Source organism: Carcharhinus amblyrhynchos, chromosome 11, assembly GCF_965287045.1.
Source record: "Carcharhinus amblyrhynchos chromosome 11, sCarAmb.v2.hapA, whole genome shotgun sequence".
In the NCBI taxonomy this organism is placed as follows: domain Eukaryota; kingdom Metazoa; phylum Chordata; class Chondrichthyes; order Carcharhiniformes; family Carcharhinidae; genus Carcharhinus; species Carcharhinus amblyrhynchos.
Genome location: NC_137334.1, coordinates 13,686,561 through 13,711,973, shown reverse-complemented (window position 1 = coordinate 13,711,973; position 25,413 = coordinate 13,686,561). Strand labels below are relative to the sequence as shown.

The window sequence follows — 25,413 nt, the reverse complement described above, 5'->3', positions numbered from 1 at the left end:
CTGACCACTCAATGCTTGATTTGATTTGTTTTATTATTGTCGCATCGATTAGCATACAGTGAAAAGTATTGTTTCTTGCACGCTATACAGACAGAGCATACCGTTCATAGAGAAGGAAACAAGAAAGTGCAGAATGTAGTGTTACAATGTGTGCCAGAACTTGCTGTTTGCAAATTCTAAGACCCATAATTAGGTTCACCAGTGTATGCTTGAAGGTAACCTTAGAAGGGTAATCTTGTAAAAGTTACTTCGGACAGAACATAAGAAAGGCAATGTAATTGACTATATTCAAAGGTTAAATGTAAGAACAGCACATCTAGCTTGCTCCACCATTCAATAACATTTGTGGTTGAACCTCTATGTCAACTCCTGCCCTATCTTCATGTTCCTTCATTCCCTTAAGAGCCCAAAAACCCATTGATCTCAGCCTTGAATGCATTTCTCAACTGAGCATCCCAAGCCCTCAAGGGTACACAATTCTGAAGAATTGCTACCCTTTGAGTAAAGAAATTTCTCCTCATCTCAGCTCTAAGTGGTCAATCCATTACAATAAGACAGCTTTCATTAGTTCCAGATTCTCCAGCCAGGGGGAACAGCCTGTCACCATCTAGCCCACTAAGGATTGTATATGTTTCAAAGAGATTTGCTAAACTCCAGAGAATATAGACTCCTACCGCTCTATCATTCCTCTACTTTTCACGTTGGATTGGAAGTCAATCTGGTGAACCATTGCTGCACCCCCTCCAAGGCAAGTATATCGTTTCCTCAAGTCAGGAGACCAAAAGTATGTGCAGTTACATCAGGTGTGGTCTCAATAAAACCCTAAGTAATTGCAGCAAAACCTCCTTACTCTTGCTTCCAACCCCCATCACAATGAAGGTAAACATACTATTTGGTTTCCTAACCATTTTCTGTACCTGCACATTAACCTGCTTTGATTCATGTCCTTAATCCCTAATGGGTATTTACTAATCTCTCACCTCCTTAAAATCAAATTTGCTTTTGCATTCTTCCTACCAGGGTGGATATTTTAGCACTTCCCCACATTATACACTACCTACCTCTTGCCCACTCACTTAACTGTTGCCTTCATTTCTTAAAAAAATTCATCTGTGGGACTTGGGCGTTGCTGGCTGGCCAGCATTTATTGCCCATCCCTGGTTCCCCAAGGGCTTTTGAGAGTCACATGTAGGCCAGGTCAGGTAAGGACGGCAGATTTCCTTCCCTAAAGAACAAATGTGAACCAGATGGATTTTTCCGACAATTGAAAATGGTTTCATGGTCATCAGTGGATTCGTAACTCCAGATATTTTTAATTGAATTCAAATTCCACCATCTAATGTGGCGGAATTCGAACCTGGGTCCCCACAATATTAGCTGAGTTTCTGGATTAACAGTCTCGCGATAATACTACTAGGTCATCACTTCCCTTTTCCCATCGCAGCTTCTTTGTGTCTTCCACTGAGCTTACTCTACCATCTAGATTTGTATCATCAGCAAACATGTGGATACATTACACTTGGTCCTCTCATCAAAGTAAAGGGCTCTTTTATTCCTAATCTCTGTTCAATAGCTAATCTTCAATCCATGCTCATATATTTCCCCTAATCCCATGATCCCCAACCATGTGGTTTTATATTTAGGGTAGACCATTTAGAACAGAAATGAAGAGACATTTCTTCACCCAAGCAGTGGTGAGCCTGTGGAATTCATTACACCAGGAAGTAGTTGATGCCAAAACATTGAATGTATTCAAGAAGCAGCTGGATATAGCACTTGGGGTGAATGGGATCAAAGGTTATGGGGAAAAAGCAGGATCAGGCTGTTGAGTTGGTTTTTCAGCCATGATTGTGATGAGTAGTGGAGTAGGCTCTAAGGTCTCCTCCTGCTCCTATCTTCTATGTTTCTATATTCATTCAAGATATGTGGGTATCACTGGCTAGGCCAGCATTTGTTGCCCATCCCTAATTGCCCTTGAACTGAATGTCTTGCTGGGCCACTTCAGAGGGCCAACCACATTGCTGTGGCGGTGGAGTCACATGTAGGCCAGTCAGGGTAAGGATGGCAGATTTCCTTCCCTAAAGGGGCATTAGTGACTCAGATGGGTTTTTTACTGCACCCAGCAATGGACTTTTAATGCCAGATTTTTTATTGATTTTAAATTTCACCATCTGGTATGGTGGGATTTGAACCCAGGTCCCCAGAAAATTATCCTGTGTTTCTGGATTACTAGTCCAGTGACGATACCACTTTGCCATCGCCTCCCCTTATCAAATGCCTTCTGAAATCTAAATATACGAGGGCTGTCCCAGTTATATTCTCGAAAAAGCTCCAGATTTGTCGAGAGACATTTTCCTTTCATACAATGATGTCGAGTCTGCCTCAACATGTTGTGATTTTTTAAGTGCCCTGTTACCATGCTCTTAATAATAGATTCCAGCATTTAGAGTAGAATAGTCCAAATGATCAGAACGTGAAATATAAACTGGAAATGTGCGACACATCTGCTGGCATAATGAAATGATAATGTATTTCTAACTATCTTGTATCATTTTATTTATGATATGGTCGAAAGTGCGCAGTATCATTCTGTATGTTAATAGCAGAGTCCATCCTGTCCATTGCCTCAGGAGCAACCTCTTTCTCTTGGTAAATCTAGAGAATGTCTTTGTGAATATCAAATAATAGACTATAATATCACACTCTTGTGTTACAGTGTCATCATTGGCAGGAGGCTGTAATTACAGCCTGACATGTTTACATAGCCCGTAACCATTATAAATGTGAACTGAGGAATTTATAATGAAAATGCCAAAATAGTGACTTGCCTTTAAAGTGTGGATCTGACTTGTGCCTGTGCACTCATAGAATCCCTACAGTCCAGAAAGAGTCTGCACCAACCACAATCCCACCCAAGCCCTCTCCCCGTCACTCCATGCATTTAGCCTGGCTAGTCCCCCTGACACTAAGCGGCAATTTAGCATAGCCTTTCCACCTAACCCACACATCTTTTGGACTATGGGAGGAAACCAGAGCAAACCCACGCAGACACAGGGAGAAAGTGCAGATTCAGCACAGACAGTGACCCAAGCTGGGAATTGAACCCAGGTCCCTGGTGTTGTGAGGCAGCAGTGCTAGCCACTGTGCCACCCCTCTGTTCACTTGTCCCTCCTAATCTCCGCTTCACTGCATTGGAGTAGGACTCACTGTGTCCATTGTCGCAGGAGACTGACTAATACAATAATTGTAAAGCATATGTTCAGTTAAAATACAAGAAGTCATGTGTTCGCACGTGCAACCCAAAGTTATTACTGCCAACAGAGATGAGATGGTGAGCAGCACTTACTGGGGACGGTTAGTCCACAAGGTTGCTATGTGAAAAATTGCCAATGATTGGATTAAATTGCAGCATTATCTGATTTCACAGCTATTGACTGCAGCCAAATGAATTGAAAGAATATTACTAATTCAACGAGGCTTATCCTTTGAAAAGGCCTAGGGCTGCTGCCAAGCTCCTACCGTACAATGCACAATAACAATTCTCTACCTACGCAAACACATGCCAGAACAGCATCACCGTTCTTCAACCGTTCAAGATGCTGTTAACTCTGTGCAGTCAAATTTAAGATTCACATCCCTCTGTGACCTCTCACCCCTCCTTGTTTTCTAAGATTCTGGCCTCTTGCACATCCCCGATTTCCATCTCTCCACTGTTGGCAGGTTCCTACATCCTAAGCTCTGTAATTCCCTCCTTCAATCTTTCAATCTCTCTCTCTCACCCTAAAACACCGCTTAAGTTACAACTTAAGCTTTTTGTCACTTGTGTCAACTTCTTCATGTTTCACGGTGTCAAAGTTTGCCCAAAGCATCTTGGGGAGTTAAAGGGGCTACATAAATGCAAGTTGGTCTTATGTCTGCAGTTATACCCTGAATACTCAGATAGATAAACCTTAAGGTGTTGAGATCCTGTGCCAGGGTTCAGGCACAATAATCCAGATTGACACTCCAACACAGGACTGAGGAGTGATGTTTTCTTGTAAGTGACACAGTGGTTAGCACTGCTGCCTCACAGCGCCAGGGAGCTGGGTTCGATTCCCAGCTTGGGTGGGTCACTGTCTGCACAGAGTCTGCACGTTATCCCCGTGTCTGCGTGGGTTTTTTCCAGTTTCCTCCGACAATCCAAAAGACACGCTGGTTAGGTGGATTGGCCATGCTAAATTCTGCCTCAGTGTACCTGAAGAGGCGCTGGAGTGCGGCAACTAGGGGATTTTCACAGTAACTTCATTGCGGTGTTAATGTAAGCCTACTTGTGACATTAATAAATAATCTTATTCTTAACTGAGAGCTTGGTGTAAAAGTACGCAGGACATGCAAATGGTTTCACCCGGTTCTCCCACTCTGTCCCCACCCCTTCCCCCTTTGATTAGTGCCATTTGGCTTCTGTGTTCATGTTGGCTTACTTCCAACTCTACAATATCACTGGCTTACTCTGGTACTTGACTCCTACCAGCCACAACCCCCTTGATATTTTTCCAATAATTTCTCCGCTAATAAACTTTAAACTTCAAGGGATTTCTGACTCAACATTTTGTCCACCCAGTCACTGATATAGAAGGGGAACAAACAATTATCTTGATGTCCTCGGCAACAGTACTCCTTCAAATGCTGCTAAGTAAGTGAAGTAGTCATTCCTCTCTTTTTGTGGGAGAGTGTTGGATACAAAATCACTGCCTCGTTTTCCTGCACAGCAGCAATAGCTGCAGTTCTGAGACACTGATCACGTGCGAAGCCCAGTTCTTTTGAAGGAGAGCAGGTGAGTTCTCCTATTGTCCCAGCCAATGTTGACTTTCAAGCAGGCTTATAAAGAACAGACCTTCGGGTCATTATCGCATTGCTGCTAGTGGGAGCAATGGCCTAATGGTATGATCACTAGACTATTAATTCAGAAACTCAGCTCACATTCTGAGGACCCGGTTCAAATCCTACCACAGGAGGAGGTGGTGGAATTTGAATTCTATTTAAAAAAATCTGGAATTAAGAATTTACTGATAACCATGAAACCATTGCCAATTGTCGTGAAAACCCATCTAGTTCACTAATGTCCTTAGAGAAGGAAATCTGCCATCCTTACCCAGTCTGGCCCACGTGTGACTCCAGAGCCACAGCAATGTGGTTGACTCTCAACTGCTCCCTGAAATGGCCAAGCGAGACACTCAGTTCAAGGGCAACTAGGGACGGGCAATAAATGCTGGCCAGCCAGCGACGCCCATGTCCCACGAATGAATAAAAAAAAGTTTTTAAAAATTGGCCGCTGTATTTCCTTCATGACAGCAGTTGACTAAACTTTAAAAGTTATTTATTGACCATGAAGCACTTTGTTGTAAAGTTGTAAAAAGCACATTTAGAAATACCAATCTTCCTTTAACCCTGGGAATGAGTGGCTCTCTGATCATTCTTAACGATGATGCACCAACTCTTAATATCTGCAACAATAGCTGCTATTGCCACGATAATGAAACGACATTTCCTAACTTTAACCACTAAACAAGTGTTGCAACAATCGTCCTGGCTACGATCAGCTTGCTTGACGGGGCTTGAACCTGGGATCAGCTTGGTTCTCATTCCTCAGCTCCTCACTGGGTTAGGGCCACTCAGCCAATGCTCCCCCAGAAGAGATAATGTGAGAAGTGGCATTTCACAAGGTTTGTTACTGGGACCACGGCTCTTCTATTGGCTATTTACATCAGGGGAGGCGATGGCCTAGTGATATTATCACTCAATATTAATCCAGAACCTCAGCTAATGTTCTGGAGACCCGGGTTCAAATCCTGCAGATGGTGGAATTTGAATTCAATAAAAAATATCTGGAATTAAGAATCTACTGATGACCATGAAACTATTGTCGGAAAAACCCATCTGGTTCACTAATGTCCTTTAGGGAAAGAAATCTGCCGTCCTTACCTGGCCTGGCCTACATGTAACTTCAGAGCCACAGCAATGTGGTTGACTCTCAACTGCCCTCCAACGGAAATTAAGGATGGGCAATAAATAATGGCCAACCGGTGATGCCCATGTCATTGTGGGTGGCACGGTAGCACAGTGGTTAGCACTGCTGCTTCACAGCTCCAGGGACCTGGGTTCGATTCCTGGCTTGGGTCACTGTCTGTGTGGAGTTTGCACATTCTCCTCGTGTGTCTGTGTGGGTTTTCTCTGGGTGCTCCGGTTTCCTCCCACAGTCCAAAGATGTGCAGGTTAGGTCAATTGGCCATGCTAAAATTGCCCTTTAGTGTCCTGAGATGTGTAGGTTAGAAGGATTAGTGGGTTAAATATGTAGAGATATGGGGGTAGGGCCTGGGTGGGATTGTGGTCGGTGCAGACTTGATGGACCAAATGGCCTCTTTCTGTACCATAGGGTTTCTGTTTCTATGATGTCCCACTAATGAATTTTAAGAAAAGCAATTTGAACTCCGGCATTGGTGGTGCAAGGCCACATAGTCCTTGAAAAATAAGAGTCTAGAAGAGGCGGAGGAGTAAAGGGTTCTATTGGTACAAATCATTAACAGTAATGGGGCAAGTTAGGGAGACCTTAAGAAGTATGAACAAAACACTAGGATCCATTCATTGAGAGATCGGATTGAGAAAAGAAGTTATGTCTCAGCTGTATAGAACCCTGGTTTAACCACACGCTGTTATGCATTGTTCTGTGTTATCAAAAGAGATGTAGAGGGGAAACACAAGTGAAGATTTGGAAGGGTGATCCCAGGCGTGAGGGTTTGTCCCCATTTGGAGAGGCTGAGGTGCCGATGGTTCTTTTCAATAGAAAATAAAGAGCTGAGAGTGAATGTTCAAGGAATTAAAAGGGTTTGATGAGGGATAAATTGAATCCCTTTTTTAAAGTTTATTTATTAGTGTCACAAGTAGGCTTACATTAACACTGCAATGAAGTTACTGTGAAAACCCATTAGTGGCCACACTCCAGCGCCTGTTCAGGTGCACTGAGGGAGAATTTAGCATAGCCAATACACCTAACCAACACGTCTTTTGGACTGTGGGAGGAAACCGGAGCATCCAGAGGAAACCCACACAGACACTGGGAGAACTTGCAGACTCTGCATAGACAATCACCCAAAGCTGGCATTAAACCCAGATCCCTGTTGCTTTGAGGCAGTACTGCCAATCACGGTGCGATCATGCTACCCTGTGTTTTGGAGAGGAAGCTATGTGTGCTGCTTAGTCCCTGGAGTGTGCGTGGTCAATTTAGATATAACAGCAGCAAGCTTTCGTGAGTTTAACTAAAAAGGTTCGTTATTTCCCACGTTTGATCCAAAAGTCTACGCCATGTCAATCACTCCCTACCCACACAAGGAAGGTACAGATTAAAAAAAGGTTGTAAACTTAGAGAATGGTTTGTAGTTCGCATGTGTAGAAGAAAGATGGTTGCCATGGGCCCATTAAAGAAAGGAGTCTTTTTCAAATAGCTGGAGTCATATCTCTGAATCGATTCCCTCAAAGAGATGAGCGGTTCATCAAGCTGGGCACTTGTGATTTTTGTACTAGGAGTTCAAGTGTCTTTACAGGTGAGCTTGGAGTTTTGGAATCAGGCTGGGAGGCTCTTGTAAAGATGTGTGGCCTCCGGGTCCTTAAAGGCAAGGTTGACACGGCCTTTTTGTTGCAGCTGCTGTTCCTTTTGGTGTTTTGTTTGCAGACTGCCCGGGCCTTTCTGCGTCTTCTAATGAAAATGTGTTATGTGCAGGCCAGTTTCAGTCTGGGTATTGTCTCCCCACAATAGCTGAGCTGAAATAGCTGTTGCTGTACAGTGGAGATATAGGAAAAGTTCTTCACACTTACTAGGGATGAATTAGGTTCTGCTGCATTGTTAGATTTCCAACTTGGAGCATGGGCCAAGATTTTACGAGCTCTCTCGGGCAAGGCTCATTAAATTCCACCCATGGCCAATGGAGAATTCTGTTCTGCAGACTCGCCCGCCCCATGCCATGGAGTCTGGACTTGTGTTTTGGGGTAAATCCTCAAACCATAGCCAATGTGAATTCCACAGATAGTACTTGTCTTAATATGTCCATTCCGGGGGAGCCCCCACCCAGAGTGACGCATTGAGGAAATGCCGAAAGGATGACACAGTGGTTAGTTCAGCGCCCGGGAACAGGGTTCGATTCCAGCCTCGGGTCATTGTCTGTGCGGAGTTGGCACGTTCTCCCTGTGTCTGCGCGGGTTTCCTCCGGGTGCTCCAGTTTCCTCCCACACTCTGAAGATTTGCGGGTTGGGTAGATTGGCCATGCTAAAAATTGCCCCTAATGTCAGGGGGATTAGCCGGGTAAATATGTGAGATTATGGGGATAGGGCCTGGGTGGGATTGTTGCCGGTGCAGGGTCGACGGGCCGAATGGCCTACTTCTGCACCGTCGGGATCCTGTGATTCTATGCAAGCTTCAGCTAGTCTGTATGAAGTTGCAAATGTCACCCGACCTTCGGTGGCCAGCATAACAATTCACCAGTGGTCCATTTTAAATAAAAGACAGTTGCAGAAACTTCTACACACGCCATACTTTGAAGCTATGAATATGACAGGCCTTTGCTGGACAAAACAAAGGGAACATGCAGGTGTGTTGTGAGTCATGTGGGTGAGGTCCCAGCTGTGCATACAGTGAGAACCACTCCAAGCTGGACCGCAAATCAAACAGCGTCGACTGGGAGAGAGGGAAAAGTTCTGCACCCCTTCTGAAGAGAGGGGACCTTCAGCAACAAGTGTAATCGTATACTCGAAATGCTGGATGTTGGAAGTTTAAAAAAAGCAGTGGACCCAAGGCAAAATGACAGAGCAGTTGCTGGACTTACTCTGCAAAGGGTCACATCTGCTCCAGAAATTGTAACTGAAGGAACTGAGAAAACAAGATCCTTCAGAGATATTATAATAATAAATTATCATGCAGGAGCATGAAGCTGAGAGAGGAAAAGTGAGCCAGTGATTGCTACAGTCACAGAAACCTTCAATTTTATCAACCATCTTCATACCAGTCCATATCGTTATATCATCGCTCTCTGTATAGTTTCATTTATATGCTATTATATATATATATCTAACTATATTTATATGCTATTTTATATATATATCTAACTATATTTATATGCTATTATATATATATATCTAACTATATTTCTATCTGAATTTATATAAATTGCTGCAATCGGTGCCTCACTTCTTTTTGCCGTACTATTGCCCTGTCATTATATATTGAGATTTGTCTGTGTGAGTATCCATCTATGTGCGTCTTGTGAAGCATGCACTTCCTATGAGTGTCACACTTGCCCCCATAGCACTTACCCTGTTGCACACGCTGATGTAAAATATAGTGTACCCTCAACTCACTACGGGCAACATGAGGGGCATCTGCCATCACGATATTATCTTTAAAAAGTGTACTACTCCCCTTTTACTTCAACCTGTGCCAAACTTTAATCTCATAGCACTCAAGATTTTATTTGACTTTGATTTGATTTATAATTGTCACGTGTATTGGGATACAGTGATAAATATTGTTTCTTGCACACTATACAGACAAAGCATGCCGTTCATAGAGTACATGGGGGAAAGGAAAGGGGAGGGTGCAGAATGTAGTGTTTCAGTTATAGTTAGGATGTAGGGAAAGATCAGCTTATTATAAGGTAGGTTCATTCAGAAGTCTGATGGCAGCAGGGAAGAAGCTGTTCTTGAATTGGTTCATACATTTTCTCAGACTTTTGTATCTTTTCCCTGATGGAAAAAGATGGAAGAGAGTATGTTCGGATTGCCTGGGATCCTTGATTGTGCTGGCTGCTTTCCCGAGACAGCAAGAAGTGTAGATGGAGTCAATGGATGGGAGGATGGCTTGTGTGATAGACTGGGCTACATTTACAACCCTTTGTAATTTCTTGCAGTCTTGGGCAAAACAGGAACCATAGCAAGTTGTGATACATCCGGAAAGAATTCTTTCTATTCTCCATCTGTAAAAGTTGGTGAGAGTCGTAGCGGACATGATGAATTTCCTCAACCCTCTGAGTCAGTCTTAACTATAGCGTCGGCGTGGAGGGACCAGGACAGCTTGTTGGTGATCTGGACACCTAGAAACTTAAAGCTTTCAGTTGTGTTATTTCAGTGATGAACTAATCAAGCACTTAAAAGTAGCTCAGGAAGCTGGGTGCGGGTAGGATGGTGGTTGGTATGGTGGGAGAGGAGTCCCAAATTGGGTCTTGTACTTGTGGTAAGAGTCTTATAGTTTGTTAACAACACTTTTTTCCACCATTTAACAACCGAAAGAGTGAATAAGAGAAATGCACAGAACATTGCAACATTTCTGCAACCTTCAGTCCAGAATAATCCCGTTTTTTCAGTTTCATTTAATAATTGTGACACTCCCTGTGTGAAAATGTGGTTAGCTGTAGCAAGGCCTTGCCAGAAGAAACCCTCAGGGTTTTCTTGGAAATTAAAATGCCAGCAACTGAGTCAGCTGCACAACATACTTTATTTTTGAAAAGTTCCTTTCTTGACTTTTTTTTTCAGATCAGCAGAGAGAAATGTAAAACATTTGTCGAAATACCAACCTGGGTCACTTGTCTGATTGTGTGGTTCCAGCTGGAAATGGGAAATGACATATGTGCAGGGAGCGAGGGGGAAGGCGGGAGGGTCATACAAAGGTGTAGGGCTGGGTAGGCAGGAAAAGACCAGCATCTGTGGAGGAAGAAGCAGAGTTAGTGTTCCAGGCCAATGACTTCCACAACAAATGGAAAAAAATTGGAAATGTAAAAGCTATGTTTATTCATTCTTGGGATGCGGATGCTGGCTAGGCCAGCATTCATTTCCTGTCCCTAACCACCCTTGAGCAGGTGGTCATGGGCCACCTTCTTGAACCGCTGCAGTCCCCTAAGGGGTAGGTATGTCTGTAGTGCTGTTAGGGAGGGACTTCCAGGATTTTGACCCAGTGACAGTGAAGGAATTTCCAAGTCAGGATGGTGAGTGGCTTGGAGGAGACCTTCCAGGTTGTAGTGCTGCCACGTAACTGCTGCCCTGCTTCTTCTAGAAGATGTTATTTGTTTCTGCGATGTTGGCATTGCTGGCTTTTTAACTTTATTTGTTGCCTATTCCTTAGGAACAATTAAGAGTCAACCACATTGCTGTGGCTCTGGAGTCACATGTAGGCCAGACTCAGTAAGGATGGCCCATTTCCTTCCCTAAAGGACATTAGTAAACCAGATGGGTTTTTAATGACATTCAACGATAGTTCCATGGTCACTCCTACCAGACGTATTTTTAATTAATTGAATTTAAATTCCACCAACTACCTTGGCAGAATTTGAACCCATGCCCCCAGAACATGAATCAGCTCCTCTGGGTTATGATTCCAGTGACATTGCCATTACATCACTTTCTCCCCATTGATAATAGCTACATCAGAATCTTTACCAATAAGTGCTGCCTGTAAACAACGGGATCTGTGGTTCTGACCTGAAATTGTTGAACTCAGTGATTTGTCCTGAATGTTGGGAAATGTCTGTCTGAAAGCTCAGGTAAGGTTCCCCAATCTTCCTTTGAGCTTCACTGGAATGGTATAGAGGTTAAGGACAGAGAGATCGGAAGAGCAGAAGGGAGGTGATATTATGATAGGTGACCAAGTACATAATTAGAACATAGAACATTACAGCGCAGTACAGACCCTTTGGCCCTCGATGTTGCGCCAGTCTGTGAAACGAATCTAAAGCCCATCTAACCTACACTATTCCAATATCATCCATATGCTTTTCCAATGACCCTTTAAATGCCCTTAATGTTGATGAGTCCGCTACTATTGCAGGAAGAACATTCCATGCCCTTACTGTTTGCTGAGTAAAGAACCTACCTCTGACATCTATCCTGTATCTATCACCCCTCAATTTAAAGCTATATCCCTTCGTGCTAGCCATCACCATCCTAGGAAGAAGGTTCACACTGTTCATCTATCTAATCCTCTGATTATCTTGTATGCCTCTATTAAGTCACCTCTTAACCTTCTCTTTAACTAAAACAGCCTCAAGTGCCTCAGCCTTTCCTCATAAGACCTTCCCACCATACCAGGCAACATCTTGGTAATCTCCTTTGCACCCTTTCCAGTGCTTTCACATCCTTCCTATAATGCGGTGACCAGAACTGAACGCAATACTCCAAGTGCAGCCGCACCAGAGTTTTATACAGCTGCAACATGACATCATGACTCCGAAACTCAATCCCTCTATCAATAAAAGCTAACACACTGTACGCCTTCTTAACAACCCTATCAACCTGGGTGCCAACTTTCAGGGATCTATGCACATGATCACCGAGGTCTCTCTGCTCGTCTACACTACCAAGTATCTTACCATTAGCCCAGTACTCTGTATTCCTGTTACTCCTTCCAAAATGAATCACCTCATACTTTTCTGCATTAAACTCCATTTGCCATCTCTCAGACCAGCTCTGCAGCTTATTTACGTCCTTCTGTAGCCTGCAACATCCTTCCACACTGTCCACAACTCCACCAACTTTAGCGTCATCCGCAAATTTACTAACCCATCCTTCTATGCCCTCATCCAGGTCATTTATAAAAATGACAAACAGCAGTGGCCCCAAAACAGATTCTTGCAGTACACCATTAGTAACTGAACTCCAGGATGAACATTTCCCATCAACCACCACCCTTTGTCTTCTTTCAGCTAACCAATTTCTGATCCAAACCACAAAATCAACCTCAATCCCATGCCTCCGTATTTTCTGCAATGGCCTACAGTGGGGAACCTTATCAAACACTTCACTGAAATGCATATATACCACATCAACTGGTTTACCCTCATTCGCCTCTTTGGTTACCTTCTCAAAAAACTCAATAAGGTTTGTGAGGCACGACCTACCCTTCACAAAACCGTATTGACTATCCCTAATCAAATTGTTCCTTTCTAGATTATTATAAATCCTATCTCTTATAATCCGTTCCAAAACTTTGCCAACATCAGAAGTAAGACTCACTGGTCTATAATTATCAGGGTTGTCTCTACTCCCCTTCTTGAACAAAGGGACAACATTTGCTATCCTCCAGTCTTTTGGCACTATTCTTGTGGACAATGATGACGTAGAGATCAAAGCCAAAGGTTCTGCAATCTCCTCCCTAGCTTCCCAGAAAATCCTAGGATAAATCTCACCTGGCCCAGGGGACTTATCTATTTTCACACTTTCCAGAATTGCTAACACCTCCTCCTTATGAATTTCAATCCCGTCTAGTCTAATAGCCTGTATTTCAGTATTCTCCTCAACAACATTGTCTTTTTCCTGTGTGAATACTAACAAAAAATATTTATTTAGCACTTCTCCTTTCTCTTCGGACTCCACACACAACTTCCCACTACTGTCCTTTACTGGCCCTAATCTTATCCTAGTCATTCTTTTATTCCTGACATACCTATAGAAAACTTTAGGGTTTTCCTTGATCCTGGCTGCCAAAGACTTCTCATGGCTCTTCTTAGCTCTCTCTTTAGGTCCCTCCTGGTTAACTTGTAACTCTCAAGCGCCCTAACTGAGCCTTCACATCTCATCTTTACGTAAGTCTCCTTCTTCCTCTTCACAAGAGATTCAACTTCTTTTGTAAACCACGGTTCCCTCGCTCAACCGCTTCCTCCTTGGCTGACAGGTACATACTTCTCAAGGACACGCAGTAGTTGTTCCTTGAACAAGCTCCACATTTCAATTGTGCTCATCTCCTGCAGATTTTTCCCCACCCTATGCATCCTAAATCTGGCCTAATCGCATCATAATTTCATTTCCCCTTTTTTTTAATTTTAATTAAAATAGTTGCTTTTAAGGAGGGGAGTGAGTTGGGGAGATTTGGGGGGAACAGCTCGAGGGACGACCACCAGTGATGGAGCAGAGCAGACTGGAGATGTGCAAAAGGCCAGAATTGGAGAGCTGTAGGGCTGTAGGAGCTGGCAGCGATAAGGAAGGATGAGGCCTCGGAGGGTGAGAATTTTAAAATCAGGCTGTTACCAGACCAGGAGCAAATGCAGGCTAGGAATACTGTGGTGAGTAGCTCCCTCTTGACTCCCCAAAGCCTGTCCAACATCTACAAGGCACAAGTCTGGAGTGTGACAGAATGCTCCCCACTTGCCTGGATGGGTGCAGCTCCAACAACACTCAAGAAGCTTGACACCATTCAGGACAAAGAAGTCCGCTTGATTACCACCGCATCTACAAACATCCACTCTCTCCATTGCCGACGCTCAGTAGCTGTGTGCACCATCTACAAGATACTCTGCAGCAATTCATCAAAAATCCTTAGACAGCACCTTCCAAACCCACGGCCACTTCCATCTAGAAGGACAAGGGCAGCAGATCACCACCACCTGCAAGTTCCCCTCCAAGCCACCCACTATCCTGACTTGGGAATATGTCGCCGTTGCTTCTCAGTCACTGGGTCAAAATCCTGGAATTCCCTCCCTAACAGCATTGTAGGTCAACTCACAGAACATGGACTGCAGTGTTTCAAGAAGGCAGCTCATCACCACCTTCTCAGGGCCAACTAGGGATGGGCAATAAATGCTGTCCAGCCAGCGATGCCCATGTCCCACGAATGAATAAGAAAAAAATCATGAGTGAGAGATGAACAGGATATGGTGCAAGTTGAGATATGAGGCAGCAGAGTTTTGGATGAGTAAATATTTAGCATCTGCAAGGTGGAAGGCTAACAAGGAGCATGCTGTAGAACTCAGGCTTAAAGTTACAAAGATTTGGATGAGAAAATGGAAACTAAAATGGGCATTTATGACCTGCACAAATTGCCAGTGAATGTAATGTGTACGAAGCTCATTCTCTCCTTTATTCTGCAAACTAATTTTGCATTAGTTGTTTTGGCAAATGCAGTCCTATTTGAGTAGGATACCCTGAGGAGACACCAGACACATGAATTATAAAATGCATGTTTTAAGTGAATCCCAGTCACTCTCAGCAATGCAATCTCCAGGCATAATAGACAGGGATACTACCCAATCATCTCCATAAACACAGGATGTGTGCTGTCACCATACACAGCCATGAGTAGGTGAGGGGAGGCGATGGCCTAGTGGTATTATCGTGAGACAATTACATTCAACGAATGTTCTGGGGACCCAGGTTCGAATCCCTCCACGGCAGATGGTGGAATTTGAATTCAATTTTTAAAAATCCAGAATTAAGAATCTACTGATGAGACCATTGTCGATTGTTGGAAAAACCCATCTGGTTCACTAATGCCCTTTAGGGAAGGAAATCTGCCGTCCTTACCCGGTCTGGCCTACATGTGACTCCAGAGCCACAGCAATGTGTTTGACTCTCAACTGTCCTCAGACAACTAGGGATGGGCAATAAATCCTTGCCAGCCAGCGATGCTCATGTGTCATGAATGAATAAAACAAATGACAGGGGCACCACCCAATTATCTTATAATTTGCGTTGTCACCATGTGCAGCCATGAGTAAAGCCAATTTTTTTTGTTTTGTTCCAGGCATCCTCCCCGAGAGCCAGACGATTATCAACTTCGGAGCCCCTATGGTGACCTTCCCCAGTACCTGGGAGCCCAGCATCAGGCGGGGGGATACTCGCATCGCGGGAACTACCCCCGAACCGCTGCGGATAGCCACCCAGACCCGAGGGTGCCCGACTACCTGAGCAGTGCCAGGCTGCGGGAAGCCGCCTACAACCTCCCGAGCCAGTACAAGGGGCCTCACAGGCATGACGTGCCCCCGTCCCCGACTCAGACTTTCAAAACGCCTCGCCACCACGGCAACGGCAAGATGGCGCACAGGGAGGGCAGCCCTGACCGATACAGGTACCCCTACCAGGATGGCCGGCACCAAGACCCCAGGCAAAAGAATGGCATGACGGCAGCTGTCTAGCCAGAGGCCAGCACAAAGACATTGTGTTACTGCACAAAGGGAATACGTCAACAGACCTGGTCTTTCCGCTGCTGCTCTCTGTCTCCAACTGCTCTGTCCTGAATCTGAATTCCACTCAATGTTATTGTATTATGTTTTATGAAAGAATCATCTCCCCCCTTTCCCATCAGATGAGAATGGCCATTTTACCTCCCTTGGCAAACAGTTACGTGTTGCTAATCAAGTTTGCAGATAAATCACTGAACTGCCTTTGACCCTGATCAGGGTTTTGAATAACATTCAAGAGGGACGCTGACTGGCATCGACCCTACTCTGAGGAAACATTTTTCCCCAATAAGGTCCTTTTCTGATAAGCCTGCAGTACAGATAACACGATTGCTAATCCTTGTTGCAAATTGCATCAGGTAGTCAGAATGGGCAGACTCTGAGGGAATCTGGTCCGTGTATAAAATTGATTTCAGTGCATCTTGTGAGTCAGGAAATATTCTGGGCCAGGAATTTACCTCCAAGCTTCCAATGGGTTTATAAACCAGATAAGAGGGATGTTATCTGAATCCTTGATTCAGTTGTCACCAACACATTCAATTCCTAGATGTGACTACTTGCTCACTCCACATGTGATAGCCCACCATTTTGTAAATGGGTTAGCCTTCAACTGTGCTGTGGATGGACCTTCAAGGCAGTGACGTTCCCAGTGCCAAATTTCAGCTGAAATGACTGACAAGAGTTTAAGAGCCAAGGAGAACTTTCCAGAACCAGCATGGTACGGACTCTCGACCTGTGACGCTTATTCTACTTGTTAAATGATGCTTCCTAAGGTATTAACCAGCACAAGCCATGACCAATGTAGAGCTTATGTAATGCAATGATTGGGAAATGCTTACTATCAATCCTCCATATTATTGCACACTATTATCTTGTAATCTCATGAGAAAGCAGTTTCCATTAGAGGCAACACTATCTGAGTTGAAAAGTCCTTCTTGTACCTCTTCCATATGACATCATTCCCTGTTCTATTCAGCCCCAGCTGCTCAATTATCTCTCCACAGACTGGCAATAATTTTCCTTTTAATATGTCAAATACTCTTCCAATATCTGGTTATTAGCGAGGTTTAATTTGTGATTCCAGATCAAAAATTAGCCTCAGAGCCTGCTCTCCATTCGCTAAGACATACTATTTAGTGTATTTCAAGGACTTATCAGTTCCTATCACTGTCTAATGATGTCATACAGCCCAGTTTAAAATATATAGGAAGACTATAAATGTCAGTTTAAGAAGGCTTTTATAATTAAATTTAATTAAAAATGGGTTTTCATCAGTAATCAAATAGAAAATGTGTTTCCCCATCTTAATAAGCATTACGCACTTGTGAGAGAGAGAAAATGATCTCCATATAATTTCAGTTAGTATCACATAGGGTAACATTAAGGTATGGTGGCTAAAGCCTTTAACCACACTGTTCCATCAATGTCTAATGGCCCAAGTGAGACATACATACAAACTCGGAAGTTCCCACACCCGTCAGTGTGTGCTGTTAGCTGAACTCAGCCAGGGTGATTGTCGGATATGAGGTGGGTGGTGTTGTAGGAAGTGGGGATTGGCAGCTTCCCTGCACTTGGTGAGGCACCTAACCACCCTCGTGACCCTCTCACCTTCTCCTCCTGGGGCTCCGTTTGATGTGGGTGGAGCAGGCTTTGACCGAGGTTCACAGCCCCACCCATGCCAACCTCTCCGGGTCCTCGTTGTCTCTTGTCACTCACCATTTGACTGCTGAGGCAAGCTGACAATGGGCCTTTGTGGACTTCCATCAGGAGGAGGGGTAGGCAGCAGCAGGAACATTGGCGGAACAGTGGTGGGGGGGAAGAATGTCTCAATCATTCCGCTCCCCACCCCTGCAGTTGCTGATTGCTGTTAATAAATGACAAAGAATCCACTTGAGAATCTATTCCCACTGGCGCGATGTCTTGACAATTTGATAGGCCTTTGAATGGTGCACCGATGGAACAATTTACACTGGTGTGTGTGTGATTGGATATCTTTGTATGATGAATCAGGCAGCCCCTGATTAACTAGGAATCCATTCCTTGTGGTTACACAACTCCAGAATCTCAATGAGGTGATTTTCCACAGTGAGTTAAACTGCAGCAGGACAGAGCCACAGCCAGAGATAAAAGGATATAATCAGGTTGTGGCCGCTTAGAATGGGTTTTCCTTGCGTACAAAAGCTGGTGACAGTGTTATGTCAAGAGTAGGCCATACAAACCTCAAGCCTTCTTCACCAACATTCACTGAACTTCATCCAGTCTATGGTCAGAATAGAGGAGAATCTCCTCTTACACAGGAGCTTCTTATCCAGAAGACACCTCCTAGCTACTGGAGGCCATTTGGAATTCTGAGCCCTTTCTAATGTTCAGTTATATCATCCGTAAACCTCAACTCCATTCACCTGCCTTAGTTCCATACCCCTTAATACCCTTTACTGATAAATATCTATCATCATTGTCTTGGAGTCTTCGATATCCACCCACCCCACCCCGCCCCCGCACCACCACCTCCCTCACAAGCCTCAATAGCGTTTTGGAAGGAGAGAATTCCACCTCCCATTGTAAGGAGAGGTCCTTCCTAGCCTCACTGCTGAAAAGACTAGAGCTAACGTCTAGGTGATCTCAACCAGAGGAAATCATTTCTCTCCATCTACCCTACCAAATCCATTAATCATCATAAACACTTCTGTCGGATTATCCCTTCGATATTGAAGGAAACGCTAATCTGGTCCATCCAACGCTATACTCTATCTGAACAGGATTATAACATAGAAATGGATTTTTCAGCCAATTTTGCCTGCTACTACGTTAACTACATGGTGGCACGGAGGCACAGTGATTAGTACTGCTGCCTCACAGCACCAGGAACCCGGTTCAGTTCCTGGCTTGGATCACTCTCTGTGCAGAATCTGCATGTTCTCCCCATGTCTGCGTGGGTTTCCTCTGGGTGCTCCAGTTTCCTTCCATAGTCCAAAGGATATGCGGGTTAGGTGCATTGGCCATGCTAAATTCTCCCTCCATGTGCCCAAAAAGGTGCTGGAGTGTGGCCACAGGGATTTTCACAGTAACTTCATTGCAGTGTTAATGTAAGCCTACTTGTGACTAATAAATAAATTTTAAACTTTAGTCTTTATCCTATTTGCCCACCCTGTTCCCATATCCTAGTGCCCCACTGTTTCCTACAGCTATCTTACCTTAATCTTAAATGTCGACGTGGGTCTCCATTTCAGTTACCAAGCACACTGAAAAATTCATGTGGAGATGCCAGTGATTGAACCCCAGTGCCTCACATATGTGCTCTGCCATTGAGCTACTTGGTGAGCTGAGGCTGAGGGGGGTTAGGGAGGTGATCTAATAGATGAGGTCCCAGGTAGAGAGAGTCCTGGCTTTGAGATGAGGTTCCCAGATACAAGCGGAACCCGGCAGGGCTGTTTGTGGCTCCTTTTCCTGAGTCACTCTGACTGTTCTTTCCAAGGCTCTGCAGTCTTTCAAAGCCAGGGCCAGCTGGGCCTCAAGTTGATGACCTGTGCATTTGATAAATTGGTACTGGACACTCAGTTGGGCATCTCAGGTGGAGAACTGCCCTGAGCTGAACGTTCAAGATTGCGGCGCTCGAGAGAATCGAACGACTGCAGCTGAAGTAGACAATAAATGGATGTTCAGGAGCAAATAACCGATTAGGATATCTTCTGCCTCAAAGGATTGACTATTTTTTGGATGATTACCAGTATAGTAATTTCTAATCTAGCATTCAGAAGTTTCTGACAAAGGGTTCTGCCCAGAATGTCACCTAATTTACTCTTCCTACAGGTGTTGAGTGACTTTGGTTCCATTTATATTATATGTATATTGAGAGGGAGGGAGTTCATGCCAGGAATTTAACTGAGTTTGTCAATTTTACATTAAGGAATGATGGATAATCTAGAGTGGTGATGAATCTAATGGTTTCATTCGATGGTTAAATCATTGTACGTTTATTATCTGAGCTCCCTCTCAGCTCAACTGTTGCAAATCGCTCGTATGTGACTTTGGGATATCTATCCATTATTTGTGGCCATTGTATCAAGGGGGTTGATAGTAATACTGCCCCATGATAATGATGCCAGAGCACCTACTAAGACTATCTGGACACTGAACTTCTGTCCTAGATTTTGCAGATAACAATTGAAATGTTAGCAACAACGTTGAGAGCCACTGGAGCGTTTCAACAACAGAACCAAAAATCTAATGGGATTACAAATTATTTTTCTTTGGCTAGAATTGATTTTGCGAATCCTTCTCCTGGCTCTAATGTGCTACTGTTTTCCCTTTTATAGACATTTATTATCAATTAACAGACTGGGGGTTTTTATATTCCACTCACACGCCGACCAATTCAATAAAAGCAATTATTTTCACACGGATCGCGTGTTGAGTTCGTTCTATTTTTGGCTACTATGTGGTTAATCTCTCGGCATCTGCGGGCATATCAGGAAGTGGCGTCTTTAAGGAGCAGTGATCCTTGGCCGACCTCGCACGGAGGTAGGTTCACCAACGTTTCGTGTCTACCGCCAACAGTCTGCCAATTAAGAGCGTAATTTCTTTCTAAGAGTTTTCTTTTATTAGTGTCACGCAGAGTCGCAGCCCTGCTAGCCCAGCAGGGCTGCCATTTAACTGCAGACAGTTGAGTAGACTGTAAGTAATGCATTTCCTCCAATCGCACCTCTGCAGCCTTGCCCCTGAGTACTGGGAGGTGTTGAAGATGGTGACACATGTGATTGGCGCCCTACCAACCTGTCAGTCCAGTTGAAAGGGAAGAAGACAAGTCAGGAGATTTGTGGAACAACTTCATAATTGAAAAGAATAGAGAGAGATGGCGTAGGATGGGGGAGGGGGTGGGGGAATGGTGAGAAACAGAGTAATATTCTTCATTAAATTTGCATTTACTACCTGAGGCTATTTTTGTTTTCAGCCTCAACAGAGACTTAAAATGTATCCCTCACTCTTACCACCCGAGGGAGAGCACACAGAGTGTCTGCCACTGATAATGTGAGGGGAGGCACCGTGGTTGGCACTGCTGCCTCACAGCACCAGGGACCCGGGTTCGATCGCCTGCCTCGGGTCACCGTGTGTGGAGTCTGCGCGTTCTCCCCATGTCTGCGTGGGTTTCCTCCACATGCTCCAGTTTCCTCCCACAGTCCGAAGATGTGCGTGTTAAGTGGATTGGCCGTGCTAAATTGACCCTTAGTATCTCAAGACATATGGCTAACGGGATTAATGGGGTAAATACGTGGGGTTACAGGGTAAGCCTGGGTAAGTGTGGGTGCAGACTCCATGGGCCTAATGGCCTCCTTCTGCACTGCCAAGATTCTATGAGGTGATTCCCCCAGTGGGGCATTAAATCGAGGCCCTGTCAGCTTTCCCAGGTGCACATAAAAGATCTCATGGTACTATTTGGTACAGGGAAAACATACTGTTCATAGAGTACACAGGGGAAAAGGAAAGGAGACGGTGCAGAGTACAGTGTTACAGTTACAGGTGGGATGAAGAAAATAAATCAGCTTAATATGTGGTAGGTCCACTCAAAAGTCTGATGGCAGCAGGGAAGAAGCTGTTCTTAAGTCAGTCAGTTGGTGCATGTTTTCAGACTTCTGTATCTTTTTCCCAATGGAAGAAGGTGGAAGAGAGTATGTCCGGGGTGCATGCAGTCCTTAATTATGCTGGCTGCTTTTCCGAAGGCAGTGGGAGATGTAGATGGAGTCAATGGACGGGAGGCTGGTTTACGTGATGGACTGGGCTACGATCACAACCCTTTGTAGTTTCTTGCGGTCTTAGTCAAAGCAGGAGCCATGCTGAGCTGTGATACATCTGGAAAGGATAAAGTTTTTAAAGTTTATTAGTCACGTAGGCTTACATTAACACTGCAATGAAGTTACTGTGAAAATCCCCAAGTCGCCACACTCTGGCGTCTGTTCTGGTACACTGAGGGTGAATTTAGCATGGCCAATGCACGTAACGAGCATGCCTTTTGGAGTGTGGAAGGAAACCCGGAGGGAACCCACGCAGACACGGGGAGAACGTGCAGACTCCACACAGACAGTGACCCAAGCTGGGAATCGAACCTGGGCCCCTGGGGTTGTGAGGCAGCAGTGCTGACCACTGAGGTGATTTAATGTGATTGGACTAAAGGCCAAAGTTGGTTTGAGTTCAGAAGAAGATGGGAGTGTTGGGGTGGGGTGGGGTGGTGGGGGGTGAACACTGTAAGGCTTTTGTTATTGCTACTAAAAGCCTGTTGATATTAAAAGTTAACATTCCCATACCGCTGAGAAACAAGTGTAAAAGTGAAAACATTGACTTTGTGGATCGATTCACATTGAGGACATTTCTGGGCACTTTATTCAGAAAAGCGGACCTACCCAGATGGTAAGACAGGTGTGCAATAAACTGGCACCCAGGAAGTTATTTTTCTAGTGACTTGTGAAGCGAGAGAGAGAAAGAGCAAAGCTGCCTCTTAGTTAACAGTTCGGAGCAGCTCTTCTCTGAAGTGCCTCAAACGAGGATACAGACCCTCCTGTGACACTGTGATATTTTACACTTCAAATGATCCAGGTTAATGAGGCTGTCTCCTCAAATGAAGAACGTCATTGCGCAGCTTGACATGAAAACAAAGTGGGGGGGAGGTGGTGGGTGGTGGTGGTAGGGGTAGGGAAGAGGAACCAAAAAAAATCAACTTTCCAGTAAATGGCTTGTGTCAGAAATGCACAGCATCCTCTAGTGGCCTGGCTGGATTTAACACAATCCTTACAAGAAAAGCCTCCACTGCTGTCCACCTCTCCCTGCGCTGTTTCCTTGGTGAGGAGGACAGTAATTGGCTTTGACATTTGCGTCCACTGGGTACTCCTTCAGTTACTATTTCATCTCCTACCCCACCCCCCGCCCTCCCCCACCAACGACCTCTCCCAGCCAAGGGAGCATCGCACATCGCACGCCTTAATGAAACTCAATGGTGAAAGGAAACCATCTCCCAGCACATGTTAAGGCAGAGTCATCATCGATTCGTTTTACAGCACACTCCTTCAAACGGCCCGGCATTGATTTCCTGCTTAGAGGGAGATTGGGAAGTGTGGGGAGTTGGGAAGAGCAAGCTGCCTGTTGATAGTAAATGCTGAGTCTCGAGTGCTCATCGTCCGCCCTCTCAGTTCTTTGTAACCAGAAGCTGTACCTCATCACAGAACTGAAATACGCAGAAGCTAATTAGTTCATTGTGTTGTCCCTTGAGCAGCAATCTCTCTCTTGTTGTCGGGAGAAAAAGACAGAGAGAAAAAAAAAGATTGAATCAATTATATATTATTAAACATTCAGTCTTTTTGTGGCTATTCTCAGTGGTTTTAGACAGCACTCCACCCACACTTCAGAATGCAGAGTTCAGACTTCCTCTGTGTTTGCCTGTACACCAGAACAGTAACAACAGTTCCAAGTAATCCATCCCACTCCCTGGCAACTGTGGCTGTTCCAGACCATTCACAATCCCAGTGTTGTATTTGACACCAAGCTGAGATTCTGGTACCGTTTCCAATCCTTTATCTCTCGTTGTCTCTCTCTCTCCTGGGTGGCACAGTGGTTAGCACTGCTGCTGCACAATGCCAGGGACCTGGGTTCAATTCCCAGCTTGGATCACTGTCTGTACGGAATCTGCACGCCCTCCCCGTGTCTGCATGGGTTTCCTCCGGGTGCTCCGGTTTCCTCCCACAGTCCGAAAGACGTGCTGGTTAGGGTGCATTGGCCATGCTAAATTTTCCCTCGGTGTATCCGAACAGGTGCCGGAATGTGGCACTAGGGGATTTTCACAGCAACTTCATTGCAGTGTTAATGTAAGCCTACTTGTGACTAATAAATAAACTTTAACTTAAAATTTTAATTTCTTTAAGAGGCTCGAGAAGCCTGCCTCTTTGGCCAAGCATTAAGCCTAGTCTCTCCTTATTTCTGTGAAGTACCTTGGGCCATCTTCCTCAAGTTAAATGTACGACGCAAACAAAAGAATTTGTTGCACACTGCACTCCACAGCCATAAACCTGAAGGACAAATTAGATTTACATTGCACCATTAACATATGGAAAGATGTGTTGAGGATGTTCCCACAGGGAAAAACTGAAAAAAACTGATCCCAGTGCCCCTCTGGGAGAGTTCATTAAAAGCTTGATTGAAAGAATGGCTTTAAATGTGGGGAAAGGTGTGCAAGTCTAAGAAGGGAGTTTCTCAACTTGTGTGTCAGTTGTGGCTCAGTTGGCAGCTCTCACCTCCAGATTCAGAAGGTTGTAGATTCATGTCCAACCCCAGAGATTTAAGCAAGATATCCAAGGTTGGCATGGTGCTGAAGGGAATTGGGCACCCAGTGGTGTTTTTTATGGGGAAGATATTGGACAGGAGCTGCCCACCCTCTCAGGGTGATTATAAAAAGGTCCCCCTGGGACCTTTGTGGTGGGGAGGGGGGTGGGAGGTGGGGGCGGGGTGCACGGTGGCTCAGTGGTTAGCACAGGGAGAATGTATAAACTCCACACAGACAATGACCCAAGCCAGGGATTGAACCCGGATCCCTGGCACTATGAGGGGCAGTGCTAACCACTGTGCCACCCAAAAGAGACAAAACAGTTATTCATTAAGTTCCCTTGATTTTTTTTAACTTTAAAAAAGTATAATTGTGAAATTATCCAAAGTGACTCATGGTTGAAGTGCTAGTGCTTGAAAGGCAGCTGAAAATGCGACAGAGCTGGGTGGCAATGACAGAAAGCAGCTGCCGTCACTGCACGCACATTAAGAACGACCACACGAGTGAGCTACCAGTGCCCTCCCCCATCCCGCCTTGCTAAATTGCCCCTTAGTGTACTAAGATGGATGGGTTAGGTGGATTAGCCATGATAATTGCATGGGGTTGCGAGGTGGGGGGGTGGGATTGGGCCTAGGTAAGATGCTGTTTCAGAGAGTCAGTGCAGACTCGATGGGCTGATTGGCCTTCTTTTGGAGGGATTCTATCCTTCCTCTCTCCATATAATTATGCATCTTCCTCATAAAGACATCCATGTTATTTGAACATGTGGCAGCGGATTTCACATTCTTAGCAGACTCTAGAGAAAGAAGTTGCTATTGAATACCTTTTTGGCTTTTATGTGTGACTATCTTATATTCATGTGTCCCAGCTTTGGTGTCTCCCACAGGCAGATACTTTTTTTTACATCTACCATATCAAACCCCTTCACAGTATTAAAATCCACCGTTTTGATTTGATTTGAATTATTATTATCACATGTATTAGTGTACAGTGAAAAGTATTGTTTCTTGTGCACTATACAAAGCATACCATTCACAGAGAAGGAAAGGAGAAGGTGCAGAATGTAGTTTTACAGTCATAGCTAGGGTGCGGCAAAAGATCAAGTTAATATCAGGTAGATCCATTCAAAGGGCAGCACGGTGG

General features: G+C 44.6%; 1 protein-coding gene across 1 annotated transcript in view; it reads left to right on the top strand.

The window, feature by feature from the left end:
• Positions 1-20,368, top strand: part of LOC145349922 (partitioning defective 3 homolog B-like) — a 1,010,807-nt gene extending 990,439 nt beyond the window's left edge. The window contains exon 23 of the mRNA XM_080198594.1: positions 15,530-20,368. Within this exon, the coding sequence (XP_080054720.1) occupies positions 15,530-15,920 (391 nt within the window). The 3' untranslated portion in view covers positions 15,921-20,368. The remainder of the gene's footprint in view (positions 1-15,529) is intronic.
• Positions 20,369-25,413: the final 5,045 nt, after the last annotated feature.